Below are 21,846 nucleotides of genomic sequence, written 5' to 3'. Positions count from 1 at the left end.
TTTTTTTCTTTATCTATAGCTTCAGCAAACACTGGACCCTTTTCATACTCTGGTCCCTGATATCGTTTATAGGTTTGTCCATGGTCAAAGGAATAGTGCAAAGTGCCTATTAAGCAGCCCTATAGACCCAACAGCTTTTTTCATTTTGCTGCACTATTGTCACTGTCATACTTTAGGCTAAAGCACTGGTAAAGGTAAAGATTCAAAGATTCATGAGTACCGTACATTGATATTTATTTAAACACATACACACCTCAAAAGATTTGCAAACAATAAGATCCTCTTACTGCAACCGTTTAAAATAAGAAAGACTCCGATTCTTAGCTACCTCTACCTCAATCCACATTAAAAATAAGTATTTCAGGAAATACTTATTCACCTCTTTATGACCCTCACCTTCTTATCTAAAGCAGTATTATGCTCCCTTTTAAGGAGAAGTTGTGCCTTAGGCTAACAAACTCTAAGAAAATGGTAAAATAAAATGCACATATACACATTTACAAGCTGTGTGGAAACAGCACAAGTATGGCAGAACGACATGGCCAAAAATATATCTCCTCTAGGTCACAGATATCCTCCTCCATATTCTGATCTAGCCCCCATCATGTCCTCATCCGATTCTAGCCTTTCTCTCTCCTCCTCCTCCCCCTGGACTGCTCAGCCTGTGCTCTTTCTCCCCTCCCTCCTCCTCCTCTTCATTCTTCACTAGCCAGCAACAACCACATAGGCCTAAGTATACTCACTGCATGCATTTCATAGGCTTTCCTACTTAACCAGGAAGCTGACCTTTTTTAGGATAGACAAAACTGAATAGGCAAAATTGAGATGTACTTCCCTTCAAGGCAAAACCAGTCAGATAACCTATTACAAGTTGTTTTTTGAAAATTATAAAACTATTGAATTTACCGTAGGGTCCTATAGTCATCCTGGCAATACTGCAGTTCTTTGTAGCTTAAATACTAAAGCCTTCATACTGACTTTTAGTGACTTTTAATATAGCCCACTATGATTGGGTTATATTAAATGACTATACATTTTCAAATGCTGCGAACACAACATATCATACTAGCAATTGTTGGCTATGCCTAGGATAAATATTAATGTGGGCAATTATCATACCTCCCTCGTCCTCCTCAGCTCTCCTCACTGCTCCTCTCCTTCTGTTCATGAAGAATTTCCTGATGTCCATCTGAATCGTTTTTCAGAAAGCTAATTTGTAGTTTTACAGGACAGCTTCACAAAACAAAGGCAAAATCAGGTGAACGATTCTAGAATTGTCATTGGTTGTTGCGTTAAATCTTACCCAGATACAGTAGTATCCGGGTAAGATTGGCTATTATGTAGCACCTTTCTTTTTTTGATTGGCTGGTAAGTGGCAGGCTCGACTCAGTACTACCGAGGTAGCAGGAGATGCGCTTGATGAATGCTTCCGGTTCCATAGCGAGAGCGGTGCTACTGCAGATTAATTTAATAATGACCACTGGAATTTTACTGGGGCACTGGAGACTTTTACTGGGGCATGTGCCCCAGTAAAAAGGTGCCGACGATGCCTCGCGCAGGAGCCTACAAACCATCAAAATATTGAACAAACCAATGTCTACTCTTTTCTTTGCCCGTTTTATTCACAAATACACAATTTAGCAATGGCAGGTCATAGAACAACCTTCACAGAACACCATGTCATATTCACTCTGACATACAACAAGGTTTCTTTATTCCTCGCTCTTCTAAACTGCTTCATCCAAAGTTAGACAACTTGCACTTTGACAAATGATTAAATAAACAACCTTTTTAAATGGATCTTTACTCTGGCCAGCTGTTAGAAATGGTGGGCATAAATACGGATTGGGCTCACGAATTCGGATCACTGCAGTAGAACTCAGAACCAGGGTGGAGACAGCCGTTCAGGATATGCTCGTAAAAATATGAATAAAGAAAAACGTAAAGAAAAAGAAAAAAAAAGTCTGTACCCTGTGAAGGGGGATGAGGAGGGGGGGGGGGCATTTCAGTCCATATGGTAGTTGGAAGTGGGTGGTGGTGGTTGGGAGCGGAGGGCAGTGAGTGGTGGTTAATCCTCTCCCCTTGCCCCCCTCCCCCCCTTTGCTTGCTACTAGTATGACTACTACTGCTGCTGGTAGGACTACCACTCCTTCTTCTTCTCATCCATTGAGACCCCCCCCGGGCCCAGTGCCACCACCAGCAGCAGCCCCCCTACCACCGAGGTGGTCTGGAAGAAGTCATACTTCAGGAAGTCGTGCATTGGCTTGTAGGCGGGGATGGTCCAGAAGGCGTTGAAGTACACGTTGATGGCCAGCAGCCACACCACCAGGGTCAGTGCAGCCAGCTTGGTCTTGAAGCCCACCGCCACCAGGACGATCAGGGCCGTGCCCACCATGTTCTGCAGGATCTGCAGGGAGACGGGAGGACGGTGTGCACCTTGGTTAGGGAATAGTCGGGTGCAAATCTGGGACCCGGCCGTTTCCACCCAGCGCCCCGGCTTGGATCGGGGGCAGCTCGGTTAAGCTAAATCTTTCCACCGCCGACAGTACCCTTATGGTTGGGTGTGGTTTTCGCTGGACGGTGATAGCCACGGCAGCTACGTAAGCATCATGACATCATAGCAGTGCGACACAGTGTAACCTGAATATACTCGATGAAAAAGAAGAAAGCGAAACAATAAACAAAGAGCAACAATGGAGGACAACCAGCAGTTCCTAATCTTTCTTCTTGGGATATGGCCAACTTTTCTTCAATAAACAAAGTTTACGCCGTTGTTACGGAAGTGATGATTCTGTCGACCAATCAACGGACGGCGTATGTTATGCTGCTCCCCCTTTTCGGCACCCTTTCAGACCGCTTGGTCCCCGAACGGAAGAGTCCTGAAAATAGGAGCGGCTCAGCGCGCTTATTTTGGGTCCCTGCCAAACTTTTGGCAATGGAAACACCAATATAAGCCGACTGAGCTGCACCAAACCACTCGGTGGAAACGAGGGTCTTCTGGTCCGGCAGTCTTACTTGCTTATTGCGGAACTTTTGGTCCAGCAGTCCTACTGTGTTATAGCAGAACTTCTAGGGAGCCATTTTGATATTTACATTTGCGAATTAATTTGAGTGATTAAGACTGAAGAAATGCTATTGAAATAATTATAATATTTGAGTTCATGAAATATGGTTTAATAGGATGGTGAATTATGGTTTACAATTACGTAATTTTCAACCGTGTGAAAGTTATAGAGACATCTTTGTTTGTATTTTGAGTAAGAAGGGAACAAATCAATCAATCTATACTTTAAGACGTGCGTTGTCCGGATTTATCCGCTCTCAGAAGCGGCCACTGAAAAGCTGCCACTACAGGGGGCCCAGCACAGTAACACCTTGTTTCCTGTTTCGTTCAAGAAATATTTTAACAAGGAAAAGTAATTTGCATGAGTGAATGTGTATTTGAAGTGTATTTGAATAATTGTATTTGTACAGTGGCCAGCCTACAAATTGTTTATTTAAAACCTTACAGAGCTTTTGACAGTATACTTCTGGCCGAGTTTGTGTTTGCCAATTACATGCTTACAGATCCCAGCCATCATGCAACATGTTTACTCTGGCAAATATGGAGAGGTCCAGCACTAAAAAATCTAGGGAATAATTGCAATAACCAGCAAGCCAATTAGCAATTCATACTTTGCACTTGACGTCACGACGACTGGCTGGCGGGCAAGAACAACATTCTTTAGCAACCTAATCAAGGATCTGCCAGATAGTTGCTGTGCGATTGGATATACTAACCGCCGAGGACTGAAGCCGGGGTTAAGTTTTTACCCCATCCGAAAAGGAGAAAAATAATATCATTATAAGATTAGAATTTGTAATATTCTAATAAGTAATATATATTGTTTAATTAAACATTATAATTACGATTATTTCAAAATGAAAATAACCCTCCCTCTGCTGTCATGGGGATTGCCAGTATTGACAGATAGGGCGGGAAATCTGGCCCGATATGGCAACACTGGCGGAGGCGTCAATAAACGATCCTAAGCAGTTTTATTTCAGAGTGCAACAAAAAGCTCTGCTGCGTTGGAACTTAAGAAATGTTTGAGAAAATGTTACTTGTGTGGATCTTGCACTGACACCAAGGCTCTTGTAGATACATTCCACTCTCATTTCTACCTAAACACCACCTTTTCATTCTCCCCAAAGATCAAAGCTCAAAAGTTATATCCAGTGCTTGAAATCATAGAACCCCACCTTGATTCAACCTATTATGGCGCATTTCCACTGCAGGGTGCGGAACGGATCGGATCGCAAAGGTGCGGGTCGGGTCGCGTTTCCACTGCCAAAAGTGGGCGTGACCCGGACTTTGCCGTACCCGTTCCGGCCCCATTCTCGGGACTCCTCCGTTGCGGTACCCAAAACGAGACCAGACGCCTGAAAGGGTCCCGTGAAATTCTAGCTACACCCCCCCTCCGTTGATTGGTCGACAGAATCGTCACTTCCGGGTGACGCGGGGATAAAAACAAACAAACAGTAGCCTCAAGGTATTATTCTTTACAATTAACATGTGGCGTATAAAGCTTGCTTGGGCGAACAAGGAGGTGGACACGTTCGTCTGCATTCTTGGGGAGTAAGACGTTGTTTACGTAGCTGCCGCGGCGATCGACATCCGGACTACCACCAAGGGTACTGTCGGCAGTGGAAACGCGACCTCCGAACTGAGCTGGGCTATACCGCCCCCTCCCTACCGCACCTTTGCGATCCGATCCGTTCCGCACCCTGCAGTGGAAACGCGGCATTATTCAGTTTTTGGTTCAGGATTGCTTAAGACACCTCATAAGGTGAAACCCTTAAGGAAAGTCAAACCCGCAAAAACAGAGGCTTTCCTAGTAGTGCGACGGCTTTGTACCAAATATAGACTTAAATCAACCCTAAACGGAAAAAAAGGTCCAGATTATGGGTCTGCTATCTGTACATGGTAGGGGTGTAACGGTAGACTAAAGTCACGGTTTGGTTCATACCTCGGTTAGGACATCACGGTTCAGTACGAGATCGGTATAATGAAGGGAAAAGAAAAAACAAAAAAGGAAATTCTTATTTGTTGTGCACGTCTCAGGTAATACCACCTAGTGTCATACAGTCTTACTTTGATGGCCGTAGTCTCCCCTGAGCTAGCTGCAACAGCCTGAAATGTGTAATCTGCTGTAAACAATAAGTACCCCACATCATCTCCAGACTCCATCCGTAACTTGTTAACAAAATAAGACAATCAGTTATAAAACTGAAAATGCAGCATGCCTTATTTATGGAAGTGCAAAGTACACAGAATTAGCGCATTTCCACCGGAGGGTGTGGGTCGGTTCGGTGTGGCTTGGTGGAATAGTGAAGGTGCGGTTTGGCGCAGCTCAGTTACGGCTCGCGTTTCAACCGCCGACAGTACCCTTATGGCTCGCGAGTAGTGAAGGTGCGGATCGGAGCAGCTCAGTTATGGCTCGCGTTTCGATCACCGACAGTACCCTTATGGCGGGGGGGGGGGGGGGGGGGGGGGGGGTTTAAACCGGATGGCGATAGCCGCAGCAGATACGTTAGCATTGTGACCTCATAGCAGCCCGACACAGTGTAGCCTGCTAATAAATCCAAGGAAAAAGATGAACGCGCACAATGAAAAAAGATCAATATATGACACCAAGAAGTACGACAAACTTTTGTGCAACATTTTCTTCAATAAACGAAGCTTTCGCCATGTTCCAAAAATATCTCACGGATAGTGTGTTTGTTTGTTATTATTCCAGGGAAGTGCGATTCTGTTGACCAACCAACGGACAGCGTGTGTAAGCTCGAACTTGCCGGCACCCTTTCAGGTGTCTCAGTACCCCAACGGAGGAGTACAGCGAGACGAGTACGGCTCAATACGGCTCACGCCCACCCGTGGCGGTGGAAACACGATCTGTGCCGCACCTTATCGAACTGATTCGACCCGCACCCTCCGGTGGAAACGCGCCATTAGTTGTCCCTGAAGAACTCGCGTATCCAACATTAGTTCTGCAACATTAGTTCTGCATTACATTAATTAATTTGCATGCCAGTTTTATTTAATTCTTTACCGTGTGTTCTACGTGTAAATCCATGCACCGAACTGTCCGTACTGATTCGGCTCAATACGAATACATGTATTGTTACACGACACCCCTAGTACATGGGCCCTAGTAGACTGAACTAGTGAAGATAGATAAGGCTATTACCATTGCTCTCGTACACCCAAGTACCATAATTGGTGTAATGAGGAATCCTAGGGCTGCTCGATTATGGACAAAATCATAGTCATGATTATTTTGGTCAAGATTGTTTTTGAGTTTTAAAACATGATGCATTTATTCAGAATGTCTCCCAAAAACACTTGTAACTGAGACCTTTGTATTTTTGCCTTAAAGAAAAAACACAAAATGTTCAAAAAGGAAATGTTCAAAACTAAAATAATGTACAGATATGTATCCAGCTGTTCTTTCTATAAAACATAAAATATAGGGTCATACAAAAAATCGATTATATTCGTTTTTTGATCGTTTGTCGCTCAAATCTAAACCGAGATCGAAATTCGATTAACCTCTTGAAAGGTTCTCCCTAATGGAGCCTTTTCAGAGACGTCATCGTAAGCAGTCCCAGATGTCCTCACAACACTTATTATGATCTGGGGTCTCATTTATAAAACTGTGCGTGGGATCGCTACTTAAAGTGTACGTACGCCCAAAAGCCAAGTTTTGCGTGCGCCAAAAAATATTCGGATTTAAAAAACCCTGCGTACGCACACCGTACGCAATCTTTGCTTTATAAATCACAGAGTGCGCAGCTGAATCAGCTTCACGTTCCGCCCTGTACACGCCCCTTTTTAACCATAAATGGTCAATGCAAATGACCTCATGAATGCGATCTGCATATAAAACAGAAGTACTGAGAAAAGCAAAAAAGTGAAATTTCACGGAGGTTGAAGTGGAGACACTTGTGGGTGAGATGGAGGCCCGAAAAGTAGTTTTGTTTGGTGGTCACGGGATTGGGATCGCCAACAACAAAAAGCAGAGTCAGTGGCTGCAGCAGTGAACTCTGTCAGTAGCACGGAGCGCACAGTCCCATAATTAAAAAAGAAGTGGTCTGACATAAAGGTACATATTTTTATGTACCAATAAATCGTTATGGTCCGTAAAGACCCTATCCCTCCGAATCCTGCCATTTGCATGGTCTGCCAGAAGTGCCATATGGTGCAGCATTACCACGGCGCTCACCTCTGTATTTATAGGGTTACGGTAATAAGACTGACAGAGAACACCTTGGATAATCAGTTTGTAATCACCCACGTAAAATGTTCTTGAACATAACCCCTTATTAATGCCTGATTTGTCATGAAAGCATCAAGAGTAACGATTGTGATGAGGAGTGTGGCTTGGTTTTCCACACTTGGGATTTAATTGACATTTGATTGTGTTTACAGTGTCACATGAAAATATTATGTTATTGACACATGTTGGACAGATGCTTTATTCCATGCAGTCGCGCGTGAGTGGAGAGTATGGAGTGACGGGATTAAATAGAGATTTCTTTTTTATTTCTATTCTACAGAGATGTTTCTGGAGTTATAACTGAGAAATAACGCAGTTGACTCAAATCATTCTGATTACATAGATTTAACGCATGATACGGGTTGAAATTAAATTTATGAAGGGCGATGATAAAACATAATCGTTCTTCTCACTCTACAATTCTTCTGTCTGACTTCAGTTCACCACCACACCATCTGTGTCGCCAATTCTCCTTTTCCTCCAAACCATGCGTACGCATGGGTCAGAGTTTGCTTAGGGCTGCGCACATTTTCCCATCAAGTTGTTTTTTTTATAGATCACAACCTTGGCTTGGAAAGTCACGTGCGCCAATTTCAGCCCCGTTTTGTGCATACGCAATGGTTATAAATGAGACCCCTGCTCCTTTCAGGTCCCTCAGTCCACGGTGAATGTTTAATATCTTCACAGATTTTAGTCTTCTACCAGGACGCAGGTACATTCAAGTAGACTAATAACTGGTTATAAGCTAAGCTACGCTGTGTTTTTGGTGTGAATGCGTGAGGCTAATACTCACAGAGAAGAAATTGGCATCAAAGTGCAGCAGAGTCATGAACATGAGCACCAGCAGCACTCGGCCTCCCAGCTGCATGTACTGCTTCGGGGAGCTCTCCCCCATGGAAGGCACTCCCGCAAACATGCTCTTCCCTTCCGAACGAGACTCCGCCAGCAGTAGGAGCAGGCCGCCCCCTAGTGCTAGGTTCCTGAACGACAAGTCAAGGGACATGTCCCACCAGATAGTCAGACAACAGGAGATATGTGCCAGCTTGTATACAAAGGCTGTTTGGTTCTTTACCTAATGTAAATATGCAGGAGTGGTTATGTGGAAACAAATTAATGCACTGATCAATGCAAAATATTCTTATAAAAACAATATTAGATTTATATACAAGGCTTTGCAATGAACTTAGTAAAAAAACTTACCTCATCAAAAATTTGAGATCCCATAAAATGCTATATGCAACAGTCTGGGGTACAAAAGAAGATCGAATAACAAATTACAATTTTTGCTCTGAATTTTGGCATGAATTTTGTATGTACGCATTTGCCAATACTAATTATCTTCATCTTACCTGTAGTGCTATGATGCTAAATAATCCAAAGCAGGCGTATTGCACAAAGTTTCTACTGAGGATAAGAACACAGCCACCTGTAGAAGCAGACAGAGGAAGGTATAGGGTTGATGATGTCCAATGAACAAGGCTGCGTCACAATAATGCTTTTAGCTTACAACACATAATAGGCTCAAACATTTGAAGGCATTATGGGAAGGCTTGGGGATAGGTGATACTCCACCATTTTGAATGGAGACAGTGAAATAGAAGTAAAAGGTTGTACTAAAGTAAATCCATGCAAATGTACCGTAACATGAGCTAGTGAAAACATTTTGCTAAAGAATACACACACACATGTCTACAGTTTATAGGTCTCCACAATGGAGGACTTGTTCCCCCATGTGGTAGGGACAGATCATGATGATCTACATTTCATGACCCAGTTTCCTAACCTGGCTCCGCCCGCCTAAGTACTTCAGCTCAATTTGAATATTCCTTCAGTACTAGGTCTGGGTCTGCGGTATGTTAGTGGGTTTTCTACATCTAAATTATCTGTGTCCAATCAGCGAACAGAGGGAGTGGCTGAGATCAATGATGTTAAAGTCAGCTCTGTTGACGGACATCTTCACGCAGGGTGTTTGGTTTGTTTACAGCCTGCACGCAACGTGATTCCCGGCCAAACGTTTGCGATTGGTTATGGCAGATCCAGAGTGGCGCTGGTCAGATCCAATAGTTTTAAACTTCAACAGACCCGCCTTCAAGTGAGTTAACGTTTGTCAATTGAGTAGGTCCAGACTCTATGTGCAAATTAAATGAAGTACGAGAGTCTGGTAGGACCAGGCTACCAGTTTCCTGATGATGCTATCACTGTAAATCAAAGCACAAAAACTGGCTGTAGTACTATGAAGAAAATCAAGTTCCCCTATTGTCACCTTCATAAAGCACCGCCAGCACATTCAAGTGTGACTCCATAACAGCAAAAGAAGAGTGGTCCTATGGGAGTCTGATCGAGTGTTGGACTGAATGTGGGTTTGTTGACCTAGCTGGTCTGGGTTGGTTCTCAACTGTATTTTTAGCTTGTCAGAAGTGATCAGATTACTGAAGGTGCCAGTTTGAAACAGGGTCTTCTCTGAAAGTGCAGATATAAATATCCGTTTCCAAAGAAATACTTGGTACTAGGGCCCGACCGATTCATCGGCCTGCCGATTTAATCGGCCGATTATAGCCTTTTTGAAAATAATCGACATCTGCCAAAAAGACGCCGATTACAACCGATTAATTTTTATTAATTTTTTTAAATGTTATTGCGCTTAGTATCCTGTAGATTGCGCTCCTACTCGCCTTGCTAACTAACAACTTTAGCTGGAGTAAAAAAGAGGAGATTGAATTTTACCGTACAACATGAAAGCACGCTCGCTCAGGCAGCTGCGCGCTCACCTCACCAATGTACACAAGACGCGTTGTTTGAGCATGTTGTGCCTGTTTTTCTTTAGGTCCCATGTAGTGTAGACTCTAACGGTGAGACCATACTGCTCAGCACGCACGTGTTAGTCACTGCTCACGAGCGCAGCACATTGGGAGTTAGTTATTTATTTTACATTCCACTCATTTTTGACTGTAAATGTATTCTAAAACACTCAAAGGTTCTGCATTCAATTCACATATTCGTCAAAAATGTTTAAAGTATATTTAAGGTATCAAAAACTATGTTTTATAGGCTTTTTTTTGTTTTGCTTTTAATCGGCCGATTAAATCGTAATCGTAATTTTTCCTCTTAAAATAATCGGCATCGGCACTCAAAAATCAATATCGGTCGGGCCCTACTTGGTACACTTGATCTGTATGAAGAACGGGTTCAAGTATCCAGTTCGTCACATTAAAAGCAAGGGCTGTGTTTATGAGCACTTTTCTACAGTGTACTTTCTATTCACTTAACTCTTAAAGTTGTCTGTTGAAAGAAGTGACGTCTAAAGGGCGATAGCAGTGCATCATATCAGGTGGCATTGAGTTCACCCCACTATTTACTTAAAAGTGTACGAAGCCAGCGTCTCAGGGTGCACTCACACTAGGCCATCTGGCCGTGGCCGTTCACGGTCGCAACTGTGGCCTGGCCAAGGTAGGCTCTTGTTGTACATACGTCATCACACGTCATCACCAAGTGTCCGCTGCATGGACCATAATAAGTCTGCCGCCATTCAGAGTTTTAACAACAATGGACAGCAACACAGAGAACACACCAACAGTTGAACCGCTTGACGCGATGTTTACCGTTTAATGGGAAAGAAGGCTCGTCGCCTTTATTATGTCCGTGGTCGTTGCATGGACTATACGTCATCCAGCTCAGGTTGCGTAGCCGTGCGTGTGTGCGTGTTGGCTCATTAGCATCTGTACCGTAGCGGCCCGTACCGTAGCAGCACACCTCTCCCAAGTGGCCAAATTGGCCTGGCCTGGCCAGACTGGCCACACTCACACTGGCAGATTTGAGCACGGTTAGGTGTGAAAACGGCCACGGCCAGATGGGCCTAGTGTGAGTGCACCCTCAGAGAACCCAAAATAAATATTACCCCACCAAGCCTGGCCAGTTGTTATGGAATAAAACCATTATTTATTGGTCTTCATGTTGGTCTGTTGATTTAAAATTATGCACATTGCGAGAGCTGTCGGTTGGTGGCACTGTAGTACCCAGAGCAACTACAAGGTCCTGGGAAAAGCAGCATTGAAAGGAAGAAGGGAAACATTCACACATAAAATGTGGTACGGTCTGTTGTGGGAACCACGGGGCCAGCCCTCCATGGCCATGTACCCGCCTGGCATTCTACTCACCCAGCTGTCCTATGAGGTTGATCAAGACAAAGCAAGTGGCCAGGAAGTAGCCACAACTCCAGGTAGCCTCGATGTAGTCCCGCTGCTCATTCCACTGGAACCACATGCGGATGCCGTCCTCCAGGAAGGTGCTGATGAGACACAGGCGGGCAAGGTGCGGCAGGTACTGTTTGGTTACACGCAGAAACTGGAAGACAGAAAGACAGTAGAAGCATGCTGTCAGCTAAAAAGATTATCGGATGCAAGTGAAAAATTTGTGAGGTCTCAATATGCAGCAGCACAAGAAACAACCGAAGCAAGAGAGTACCGTGGTTTTAGGTACTTTTTAAAAGGGTCACCAAGATTTGTTCACAATCAATGGTGTTTGATCATACTATAAAAGTGTGAATGAGCCTATAGATGGGACTATTGTATGAGAAATCAAATTCAGATTAAGAGCATTTTCCCGACCGGCTTTCAGTGTGCCTCTAAGCCAGCAGCCGTTATGCAACAATTCAAGCTTGTCTTGGCCTGGATGATCATGCAAAATATGAGCACAAGTCTACGAATGACCCAAACTAGGCAAATGGATTAGGCTTGGCTGTATCAGATGATAGAAGCCAGTGTAATTGAAACTTCAGAACAAAACACCAAACAATAACCTGCTCAGGCCATCCTACTTAAGAAGGCCACATCAGCATTGACAAACTATCCTAGCCTATCAGGCAGCCCCAACTCCCACTTTCGAGAGCAGTGGAATATGAATGGAGGACCACGGGCCAATGAGGAAAATGCATATGGGTGTAACGACTGATAGAAATAGGCCATGCTGAAATGTTGCAATCGGCTAAGAGCTGAACTTGTTGTTCGGGAATTAGCTTTCAAAGGGCATTAGTATGCATTTAACAGCAAGCAAGGGCACATACAATTCCCTAAAACCAAGGAAGACGTTTAACCAATTGTAAATATATAAAAACAATGGCAGCACATGCATAACCGATAATTGTACTGAATTAACGAACAGATGTTGTCTACAGTCACAGCTTACTTATATAGTGGGAATTGGGAAATTGTTAATGCTCTGCAACATGAAATTGGTATTGTTCAACCAGTACGAACACGTTTTAGGAGACTACATATGATTATTGAGGTTCATTACTCGAGCTTAGAGCCCATCGTACTCTGACTGTCAGGACAAACAGACGCCTCTCCTAGGGACCGGTTCTATCTGGCGTTATACCTCAATTAGTTAACTGTTAGGCAAACAAAAACTTTGATTTGATTAATACATTCCTATACCCAAGCCACATGTTAAGGGGCATTGTGGGGAAACGTCAAACACCTTCTTAATAATGTCAATTTTTCGCTATTCGCTGAATAGCGGGGTATCGATTTGATCATAATACACCAACAAGGAGAAGAACTACTGGTTCTGATGGTCAACCCTGGAGCTGAACAAGACTGCTCGGAGCATAGAGTGAACAGCTGTCGAGCCATCTCACCTGTAAGAAGAACACCACACAGTAAACCACCAAACATGAACCTTGGCCGTTCTACTTTGCCACGCATATAGGTGAACGGTACTCCCGACCCAGTGAGGGGCAGAAAGGCATAAGGTAATACCCAACCCACACACCTCATGTAACGCCCTGATGTGCATACCTTTGAGATAACGATATGTGTGATTGATTTGCAACAAGCTGTCGTTAACTTTTGAACACCAAACCGCGTCCTGAGCCTCGACGTCTCTTCAATCGGTCTGCGTCCAGCCAACTCTTCAGCAGTCACCGTTATTCAGCTAGCTAGCTCATATCCGCTCATAGTTATAGACATGCCGGGAATCAGTTACCTGGTCCGCCACGTCTTCGGCTGTATTCATAAGGTCCTCCTGCCCCATGTTGTAAAGTTGTCGAGGCCTAAAACACAGCCGTAAATTCCTTCTGCAAACAGCGTTCACCGTAGCCCCCGTTATTTACTCTCAAGGATCTGGGCTCTCTGGAGCAGGCCGCCTCCGCCCCACAATGCCCCGCGGTTTACCTCCAGCCCCCCTAGTGGTGCTGCAGCCGCTGCATGCCACGTAGGCCGAGACCCGAGACACAGGCCTGTCATGAGGCATGGGGGATTGTTTACTTGTCTCTGTGTATGTAAACATGGACGGGGGCGATGAGACTACCCTAGGCTGTAACCATGTTGTGAACTTTACTTCCGACCCATTTTTCCCTATAGAGAGCAATATAATGGAAAACTATCATTCATAAATACTATCACATAAGACATTTGGGAAGTTCCCATTGCATTAGATACAATAGTCTGTTTCTACAAAATGCATTTGACCAAACTCTACTTTAAACCAAGCATATATTTATAACTTCATTGTATCAATGCAAATTTGACCATGGATCAGTTTCTAAATCAAGCTGGGCCTGTTCATGATGGGTCGTGTCCAGCCACAATAGCATCATTTTGTCTTCAGGACAGGCCCCCAAACCCATTCTAAAACTATCTTTGAGATGCAACTGTCTGGTGAGCAGACAATTGGTGTGTCCAGATTGCGCACCTCATTCACCCTGGACTTCAAAGAAATTAAATGTAAGGTTATATTCACCTGAAGCCTTCCCTCGATGTAGTGCAATATGGGTTTCAGCTGCTGGTACAACCTGTAGGATAAATTGAATCACTTTACAAACAATAAAGAACAATTCTGCCATGAATCTAAAAGTTGGGTAAAAGATTAAGGATTAATGTGAAAACATTACTGGAAAAGCTTAAGGTCCAATGTTCCAAAGACAATGTTGTACACGTTTCAATGTCAATAGTTTAAATTAAACAGAGCCCTTCAAGAATCACCAAACGTATTTAACAGTTGGGGTCCAACTCCATCTATCTATATACCTAGCAGGCCCATGGAACAATGCGTTTCATTTTTAGGAATCAAAGAACGAATATTAAAAGGTAATATTGGATACTAGTACCATAATATAACTGAGTCAATGAGAGAGACTGTTTATTGCAAAATAGATTTATTGCATGAAGCTACACTCAGCCAAAAACACCATGCAACATTACGAATCAATTACAGACACCTGTTCCATGTTTAACAAACAAGTGCCTCAAGCTTTTTTCACTACTGCAACCACTGCTGTGTATAAGCAGGACAATCCTGGTCGATTGTAGCAAAAAGACCCAACAAAGGGAATGGAACTGGTGAAGGGTATAGAAACGACTTCTTTACAGACACAAGTGTTCTGGCATAATGTCTGTGCCAGTCCCATTCGATGCAGATTTCCAAGTGATTGTCCTAAGAAGTCAAAAGTATCTGGCCACGGCCCAAACAGTTTTGTTTCAAGGTACTGTGCTCTTCTTTTTTTTCCAGTTGTTATTTTTGAATTTCTTGTGGACTCCACCACTCTGAGCCTAACGGAGAAACGAGAATATCAACAGGAAGTGATGCCAGAGCAGAACACATTTACATTTAGGGGATTTTGCTGATGCTTTTATACAAAGCGACTTACAACCATTCATTCACACATTCCCGCAGCGGTGGCGACCACACAGGGCGACAGCCAGGTCGTCAGGAGGAGTTAGGCTGAGGCGTCTTGCTTAGGGACACCTTGACACTCAGCTAAGAGGGGCCAGGGATCGAACTAGCAACCTTCCGGTTACCAGTTAACCCTCTCTACCTCCTGAGCTACTTTCGCCCCTGAATGTATTACCGACATGGCTGAATTCCGATGAAGAAACCTACTGACCTTTTTGCGTTTCTGCAGATGATCACTTTCAACCTCCATGCTCTCCTCCTCTTTGTCATCCTCCTTCTCTCCAGTCCCATCCTTCTCCACCTTAATTTCAGCTTCTGGATTATCTTGCAAGAACATAGTTGCTATGGAGAAAGAAAACAAATTAATAATAAGGTATTCATTGGATTTTGAAAGGAACCCGTCACTAACTGTCAGCCCATTTTCACCAAATTAGCTCTGGTTCGTGTGTGTGTGTGTGTGTGTGTGTTATGATTAGAGGATTAGTGTTATGATTAGAAAGCGCTGGAAATATCTTTATTTTAATGTTTTGACATGAACTCCTTGGTAAAAAAGATGTGAGTAGAAGAAGAATGTATCAAGGAAAAGAACTGGCCCCAGAAATCAACTACAGGAGGTCGACTGTAGGCTTAGAAAATGTTGAAGTTGTTGAGTTCTATGTTGAGGCCTACATTTGGGTTTGTGCTTGTTATTATCTATTTCTGAGTGTGAGTGTTTTGATGGATTGCTGTGTGTGTGTGTGTGTGTGTGAGTGTTTTGATGGATTGCTGTGTGTGTGTGTGTGTGTGTGTGTGTGTGTGTGTGTGTGTGTGTGTGTGTGTGTGTGTGTACTGGTCCAGCCTTAAACTTCAAGGAAAATTAGCCAAACTCACCTGTGCAGATCACTCCACATCACATGCCATTTACAATAATGCCACCATCAGTGATGAGATACTCATCTTCTGTGTGAAGGCACGCCTACAGGTTCTCCCCACAAAATACAATCTCTCCCTCTGGTTTCCATCTATTCATTCCCCCTTATGCATGCTACATGACCCACCACAACATCTGGAGTCAGTAGCCCACATCATGAACAGTTGCCCTTCCTACAAAGGACTGTATATTGCCAGACATGACAGACTGGTGGACCTCATCGCTGCCCAGATCCCCTGTGCTCCTCAGGAACAACTATACAAACATACCTCTGTCAAGTCCCACTGGTTTAACACATCCACAAACTGCTTTTCAGGAATTCCCAACACACCAGACATCATTTGCATATCACAAGAGAAAAAAATTGTCAAGACTCTTTGAAGTAGCCTGTGCCTTTGACCTGTTCATGGAGGAATCCTATTGTACAAAAAAACTGAAATACCATCCTCTAACATCTGCCATTGAAAGCTGTGGCTATAAATGTGTCCTCATTGTTCTTGTCTTTGGCAGTCTAGGCCATGTGCATAGGCTGGTGGTCAGTGGACTTAACATCAGTGGACTAAGTAAAAGAAGGGCCAGACAGCTAGCTAAGTACTGCTCAATATCAACTGTTATAGGGAGCATGTTCACCTGAAAATGAGATGTTTCCTGTACCCTTAATGATGCATTCCCATAACAAGATGTTTGTTGGTCAAATAGTTGTTGGATAATTCATCACATTTGGTTCCTAAAATGATATTAACTTGTAATGTGGAATCAAATAAAGTACATAAAATGTGTGTGTCCCTTACGGGGGTAAAGGTCACTCATGCTGTCTTCCGAGTCGATCTCTTCTTCATCGTTGGAGGATGGCTCCCACACTTCATTTTTCTGTTTAGACCCCCTCCGCCTAGGTCCCTCTGCCTCAACCTTGTTGTGGTTTTTGGGCCTTTTGTTTTGTAGTCTGGCTGGAACAAATGCAATCCCCTCTCGCATACAGTCTTCATCTATTGGGATAACACACACGGATGATTTTCTGTTACGACAGACAATAAAGTTTTCTGAATCTGAATCTGAATCAGTACAAATAGCAGTCGTTGGAGTAAACCCCTCTCCATTTGGTTTTTCTTCGAAGGATTGTAAAAAGCTGTGTTCACACCGCAAAAGGTAAATGTAAGGGCAGTGCGAAATATGTAGTTAAAGGAAAATACCGGTCAGGGGGATCAAACCATCGTAATGTTGTCCTTGTTCCAAGTGTGGAAGTATCCTAAAAGCTTTTACTGCCTTTATTTTATTCTATAATTTGCTGATGAGTACAACAGAAAGGCTTATACTAATCGACATTTTTGTATGCAGTTTACCGTTTAGGAGCGGTAAGGATCAATATAGCGATACTTACATTTTCCAAGGGCTTTTTTGAAGCGTTTCCCGTTGACATGTTTGAGGACGTGGTGAGGCTGCCGGTTGAGGTGCCTTAGAGTCAGTTTACAAAACAGCTGCATTCTGGAAAACAAATGAAACAGGAAGAAAACAACCCATTAACGACAACATTTGATATTTGCAGTGTTGTATTAATTTTCTGATAAGCATGGCTTAATTACGTCGTAAGGCTTTGTTCAACATATACAATGTGCTGAGACATAGAAACTATAATTCAAACTCCAAAGTTATTTCCAAACTGTGTACTTACGGTTGTTTGGAGCTGTGAACGATGTGTGGTTCATACTGGCTGTAGTTGAACTCCGACACAGAGCTCAACTTCTGATATTTCTTCCCATTTATAAATCTTTGTAGTTCAGCTAGATCGCAGGGAAACTCGTGGTCATTAAGTGTACATTTGACCTGAAATTACAATATGGGCGAGAGGTTAAGTTTAATTCAGTAACGCTATTCTTCAATCAAGGGGGATGCCATCTATATTATTATCGTTCAGGGCACACAGTATGGGCTCCTACAGATGGTATGCTAGCAGAATTATCTGAAATAATTGGCTAGCTCTTCCTTATTTGTAAACGACGAATTCGTGTACTGACCCTCTTATTATCGATCAGTTGAAGAAATGGCTGGTTCAGAAGGAAGGCTTTGAGATCTGTGGTTAAGTCTTCCATTATGGAATTAATCTTCTGATGGCCACGCTGGGAGAGCCTTCACGTGGGTGGACCCACTAGCTGTTGGTGTTGCTGTTATTTATCTCCTGACCCGAGGCACCATGTGGGTTCAACGAAAGTCTATTTAATTATCAATAAAAATCTATATTAATATATTGATCCGTGTGGTTCAGAGGTAGGTCAAAAGAAAGATAACGGTCGTTATCAATTAAAAAAGAAATAGGTGGTCAAGGTTATGGATCTTTATTAAGTTTTTCTTGGAATATAGATTTGAATCTCAAATAAATGTTAAGCTCATATGTAAAATCTTGCCCATATCGTCTCGGGGAATCAGACTCAGACCTGTCTGTCTGCTAACACGTAGACAGGCATAAACAATGTGGTACTATTGGGTCCTGAATCACCTGATATGGTGACCCACGAGGAACAATTTTCTTGGATTACGGATTGTTATTCTTTAATAGGTCCATGATTGCTATTTGCCAACACAAATGGATCAAATTATTATTTAAACTATTACTCGGGTAGTTAGTAACTTAGTACTTTTTACAATTCAAAATAAATATTGCTCGTGACGGTGTTCCTTTGTGTTTATCGTTAGTAACCGTGATGACGTGAATCTTAAGCGCCCACTTTCCTCAATGCGTTGTTTAAACTCGACATAGTCAACACTTAAACCACACTTCATTTTAGTCACTTTACAATTAATATCAAACTGTTTATAAGGATGCTAACACACGGATAGACAATTGAAGCCTTCTTTATTCTTGGAAAAAAAGTATATTCGCATGTACGTAAACCCATCCAAGAACCACAACGAAACGGAACAGCTTTGGAATGTTTTATCAATCAAAAATAATGCTCACTGTTATATTTTTTTTTTAGGAAATATACCAGGTTTACATGAATGATGTCTCAACAACCCCAGCCGCCCAGTCAGGTACCGCAGGCTCCCGATTCACCTGTAGTCGTAGTATCTGGAAATGTCCAAAAATATGCAATGAAGAAAAAGAAGATCCTTAATGCTGAGGAAAGCGAGCTGTTTGAATTAACCCAAGCAGCTGGTATCACGATGGACCAAGAAGTGTTTAAGTAAGGAACAGTTATTCAAACTAACCTCAGCTTCAGTGTTTATGGTCGATGAATATAGCCCTGTTTGGAACGATGAAACTAAATTTCTCTGAAATTAATTTGTCCTAGGATCATAGTGGACCTCTTGAAGATGAATGTTGCCCCACAAGCGGTGTTTCAGACGTTGAAAGCCATGTGTGCGGGACAGAGGATCGTTGACACCTGCGCGGCAGACGCGTCCAAAGCGTCACACCCAGCGGGTACCACCACAGCACAGACCACGGAGCACAGAGGTCAGTACACAAGGGTCACTGTGATCCCAATAAAGTGGGGTTCATACATAGACTATTTATTTCAAATTCTTTATTTGATGTGATAGTGATCTATTTGTAGTTGTACATGCCACAACTGGTCGTTGTGGTAAAGCATATCTTATTTGCCCCCAAAATTCTAGACTTTTTGAATAATATGTTACTGAGGAAACATAAATTGTTTATCAGTTGGAAAGATTCAGACGAAGCAAACTATGAATGGTAGAGAATTGTATCTTCCAATACCTGTAATAAAGTTTAGTGTCAGCTTTAATACATAATGTACAGCTTAATGTACGCTATATCGAGATACGAAAAAGAATAACTTAAAAGATATCAGACTTAAAAGTCATCTGATTTAAATGCATTTCTAGACAAAGGTCATGCGATTAATGTAGAACAGCATCTGCTTTGCGGTATGCAGGACACAAAGCAGGGTCAAGTCGGCCTTCTCACAGTGCTACTGCATGGCCTTGAGCTTGTTGATGTACACTGCTCGGCTTAACACTTATAAACAGCCATCAGTTCATTCCCTCAGTGCTTAACATTGAAAACACAAGCACTTCTTTCTTGAAGAGTAATGCTCTTCTAGTTTAGACTGGCATAACGAGGATAAAGGCCTGGAATAGGTTAACACCATATTCTTTTTTTTTTAGGAAAATAGTAAAAAACTATTGAACTGCGTATTTGTATTTTCCAGAATAAGCTATATTTTGTTGTGGAAGTCTGAGTTTCAGATACTAGGAAAGACCTACAAACTGCAAACGTTAAGGTTCAGGGCAGTAGGAATTCACATGAGCATGTTATGGGATTGGTGGATTATGATTAAATGGTTTTCAACATTAGAAACTATCTTTTGTCTTTAATTTCCACCTTTGAGATGGAAATAAGGTAATAGACCCATCCTAATAAATATATATATATATATATATACTGTAGGTCAAATCCTACTATTCCCCTTTTCTGAATATCAGTGGGTGTGTAATGAATGTGTGTATTTCCCCTTGTTTCCTGAAGAAGAGGACACTACTTTGGTCCCTAGCAAGAGCTCTAAGCCTCCTGCAGCCGCGTCCTCGGCATCAGGCCCCAGGGCCGCGCGGCTGGGCTCTAAGATCGTGGTCTACGGCTCCCAAGACAATAGCTCTTCTCAAGGTCCCCTCAGCTGCTCTCTTTCTCCTGCTTGCGCTAGTGTCTATTCCATTCCACCGTCTCCGTCTCCATACAAACCCACCGTCGTTGCAAAGCAGTAGACGGACGGTCTCAACACAAATATGCTCTGTTTCGTGTATTTATCATCACCCAATAATTGCGATAGAAAGCATGGAGAATCGGTGTATGCATGGCTTTGTGCATTTGCTCGTGTGTTGTATGGAATGTATCCATGGCATTTTGTTGATTAACCATTTCCTCATAACCAGGTGGGCATGCTCATTGTACTCACTAACTTGTCATTCTTTCTTAACCGAGGGCTATAAGGGGGAAATAATAGCATGATTGGTTGATTCATTTAATTTTGCGAAAAAAGTTGATGTTCTGCTGTTTCAGTAATATACATATGCTATAGACTTTGAGTTTTAAAAGCCTTTCTAAAGTTAATTGAGCGTTTTCACTTGGACACTGTCGTTTGAAAGAACCCAGCTGAACCCAGCTATCAATGTGTGGTAGGCTGACGATACCACACATTGCCCGTTGCTGGACTTTCACACACATGGATGAAACACCTGAATACCCATGCAATGTTAATGTTGGGCTGTATACCCATGCAAAGTTTAATGTTGGGTTGTACTAACTGCTGGTTCAGCCTAGTGAAAAGTCCCGGTCACTGTGTTATTCTCTCTGGTTTAGTGTACTACCCGGGCCCTGTGATAAACGGAGCAGTCCAATAATTAGTGTCATGATCGTCAACTATGTTTGTTCTATAAAAAACCTCTGTGAAGAGGCTCATGAGTCAGCCCGGGCCTACAGACATTACGCAAAATCACAACTTAAAGTTACTTTGTTTGTATTGGAAGGGTGTGTGTGTGTGTGTGTGTGTGTGTGTGTGTGTGTGTGTGTGTGTGTGTGTGTGTGTGTGTGTGTGTGTGTGTGTGTGTGTGTGTGTGTGTGTGTGTGTGTGTGTGTGTGTGTGTGTGTGTGTGTGTGTGGTGTTAAACTAATACGTTTTCTTTTCACCTGGTTCCGTGATTCCCCCTTCTGTCAGCAGTGCGTAGTAAAGCGGGCCATAGCGAGAAGACGAGGGAGAGCTCCAGCCAGAGGGTGCAGCGGCCGCCCAGTGCCACCAGGGGGCAGAAGACCAAAAGTTCTGGCAGCAGTAGTTCCTCTTCACAGATAGCTTCAAATTAAAGTATCATGTCAAATAACGCTGTATTAACGCAACGGTCAACGGCGATTGACAATTATTTTAACATTGTTGTATTTTTTTGCCTATATACGTATCTATACTAAATGTCAAATAAAAAATATTTGTAATTTATAAA

General features: G+C 42.8%; 3 protein-coding genes across 9 annotated transcripts; 1 reads left to right on the top strand and 2 right to left on the bottom strand.

The window, feature by feature from the left end:
• Positions 1 to 1,598: 1,598 nt before the first annotated feature.
• surf4 (surfeit 4) lies at positions 1,599 to 13,481 on the bottom strand. The gene is made up of 6 exons (XM_060050591.1): positions 13,302 to 13,481; positions 11,474 to 11,660; positions 8,669 to 8,745; positions 8,520 to 8,563; positions 8,113 to 8,299; positions 1,599 to 2,407 (listed from the first exon to the last, which is right to left on the bottom strand). Exons 1-6 carry the CDS (start codon positions 13,347 to 13,349, stop codon positions 2,141 to 2,143), a joined length of 810 nt encoding a protein of 269 aa, XP_059906574.1. The 5' UTR covers positions 13,350 to 13,481; the 3' UTR covers positions 1,599 to 2,140.
• Positions 12,850 to 21,846, top strand: mzt2b (mitotic spindle organizing protein 2B). Of its 7 annotated transcripts, none has more exons than XM_060050594.1 (5): positions 12,850 to 13,068; positions 18,873 to 19,079; positions 19,188 to 19,351; positions 20,387 to 20,521; positions 21,570 to 21,846. In XM_060050594.1, the coding sequence occupies exons 2-5, from the start codon at positions 18,895 to 18,897 to the stop codon at positions 21,710 to 21,712; spliced, it is 627 nt and encodes a 208-aa protein (XP_059906577.1). In that variant the 5' UTR covers positions 12,850 to 13,068; positions 18,873 to 18,894; the 3' UTR covers positions 21,713 to 21,846. The 7 variants fall into 7 exon arrangements, with proteins under 7 accessions (XP_059906577.1, XP_059906580.1, XP_059906581.1 ...); XM_060050597.1 differs by lacking the exon at positions 12,850 to 13,068 and adding an exon at positions 18,543 to 18,777 and having other exon boundaries at positions 20,390 to 20,521; XM_060050598.1 differs by lacking the exon at positions 12,850 to 13,068 and adding an exon at positions 18,545 to 18,777 and having other exon boundaries at positions 20,390 to 20,521; positions 21,573 to 21,846.
• surf2 (surfeit 2) lies at positions 14,456 to 18,397 on the bottom strand. The gene is made up of 6 exons (XM_060050592.1): positions 17,913 to 18,397; positions 17,570 to 17,721; positions 17,279 to 17,382; positions 16,692 to 16,886; positions 15,202 to 15,332; positions 14,456 to 14,866 (listed from the first exon to the last, which is right to left on the bottom strand). The coding sequence occupies exons 1-6, from the start codon at positions 17,985 to 17,987 to the stop codon at positions 14,795 to 14,797; spliced, it is 729 nt and encodes a 242-aa protein (XP_059906575.1). The 5' UTR covers positions 17,988 to 18,397; the 3' UTR covers positions 14,456 to 14,794.

This window comes from Gadus macrocephalus, chromosome 4 (genome assembly GCF_031168955.1).
Source record: "Gadus macrocephalus chromosome 4, ASM3116895v1".
In the NCBI taxonomy this organism is placed as follows: domain Eukaryota; kingdom Metazoa; phylum Chordata; class Actinopteri; order Gadiformes; family Gadidae; genus Gadus; species Gadus macrocephalus.
This window is presented reverse-complemented; position numbering and strand designations above follow the sequence as displayed.

What these genes read in the sequence shown, in the direction of transcription:
- mzt2b (XM_060050594.1), top strand. Translation starts at nt 18,895, where the DNA reads ATGATGTCTCAACAACCCCAGCCGCCCAGTCAGGTACCGCAGGCTCCC. An exon ending in ATGGACCAAGAAGTGTTTAA is followed by an intron (nt 19,080 to 19,187) that starts GTAAGGAACAGT and finishes AATTTGTCCTAG; the next exon opens with GATCATAGTGGACCTCTTGA. An exon ending in ACAGACCACGGAGCACAGAG is followed by an intron (nt 19,352 to 20,386) that starts GTCAGTACACAA and finishes TGTTTCCTGAAG; the next exon opens with AAGAGGACACTACTTTGGTC.
- surf2 (XM_060050592.1), bottom strand. Translation starts at nt 17,987, where the DNA reads ATGGAAGACTTAACCACAGATCTCAAAGCCTTCCTTCTGAACCAGCCA. An exon ending in GTTCACAGCTCCAAACAACC is followed by an intron (nt 17,383 to 17,569) that starts GTAAGTACACAG and finishes TTTGTTTTCCAG; the next exon opens with AATGCAGCTGTTTTGTAAAC. An exon ending in CATGAGTGACCTTTACCCCC is followed by an intron (nt 15,333 to 16,691) that starts GTAAGGGACACA and finishes CTTTCTCCATAG; the next exon opens with CAACTATGTTCTTGCAAGAT.
- surf4 (XM_060050591.1), bottom strand. Translation starts at nt 13,349, where the DNA reads ATGGGGCAGGAGGACCTTATGAATACAGCCGAAGACGTGGCGGACCAG. An exon ending in CAACCTCATAGGACAGCTGG is followed by an intron (nt 8,746 to 11,473) that starts GTGAGTAGAATG and finishes CTGCTTCTACAG; the next exon opens with GTGGCTGTGTTCTTATCCTC. An exon ending in GATCTCAAATTTTTGATGAG is followed by an intron (nt 8,300 to 8,519) that starts GTAAGTTTTTTT and finishes CTTGTCGTTCAG; the next exon opens with GAACCTAGCACTAGGGGGCG.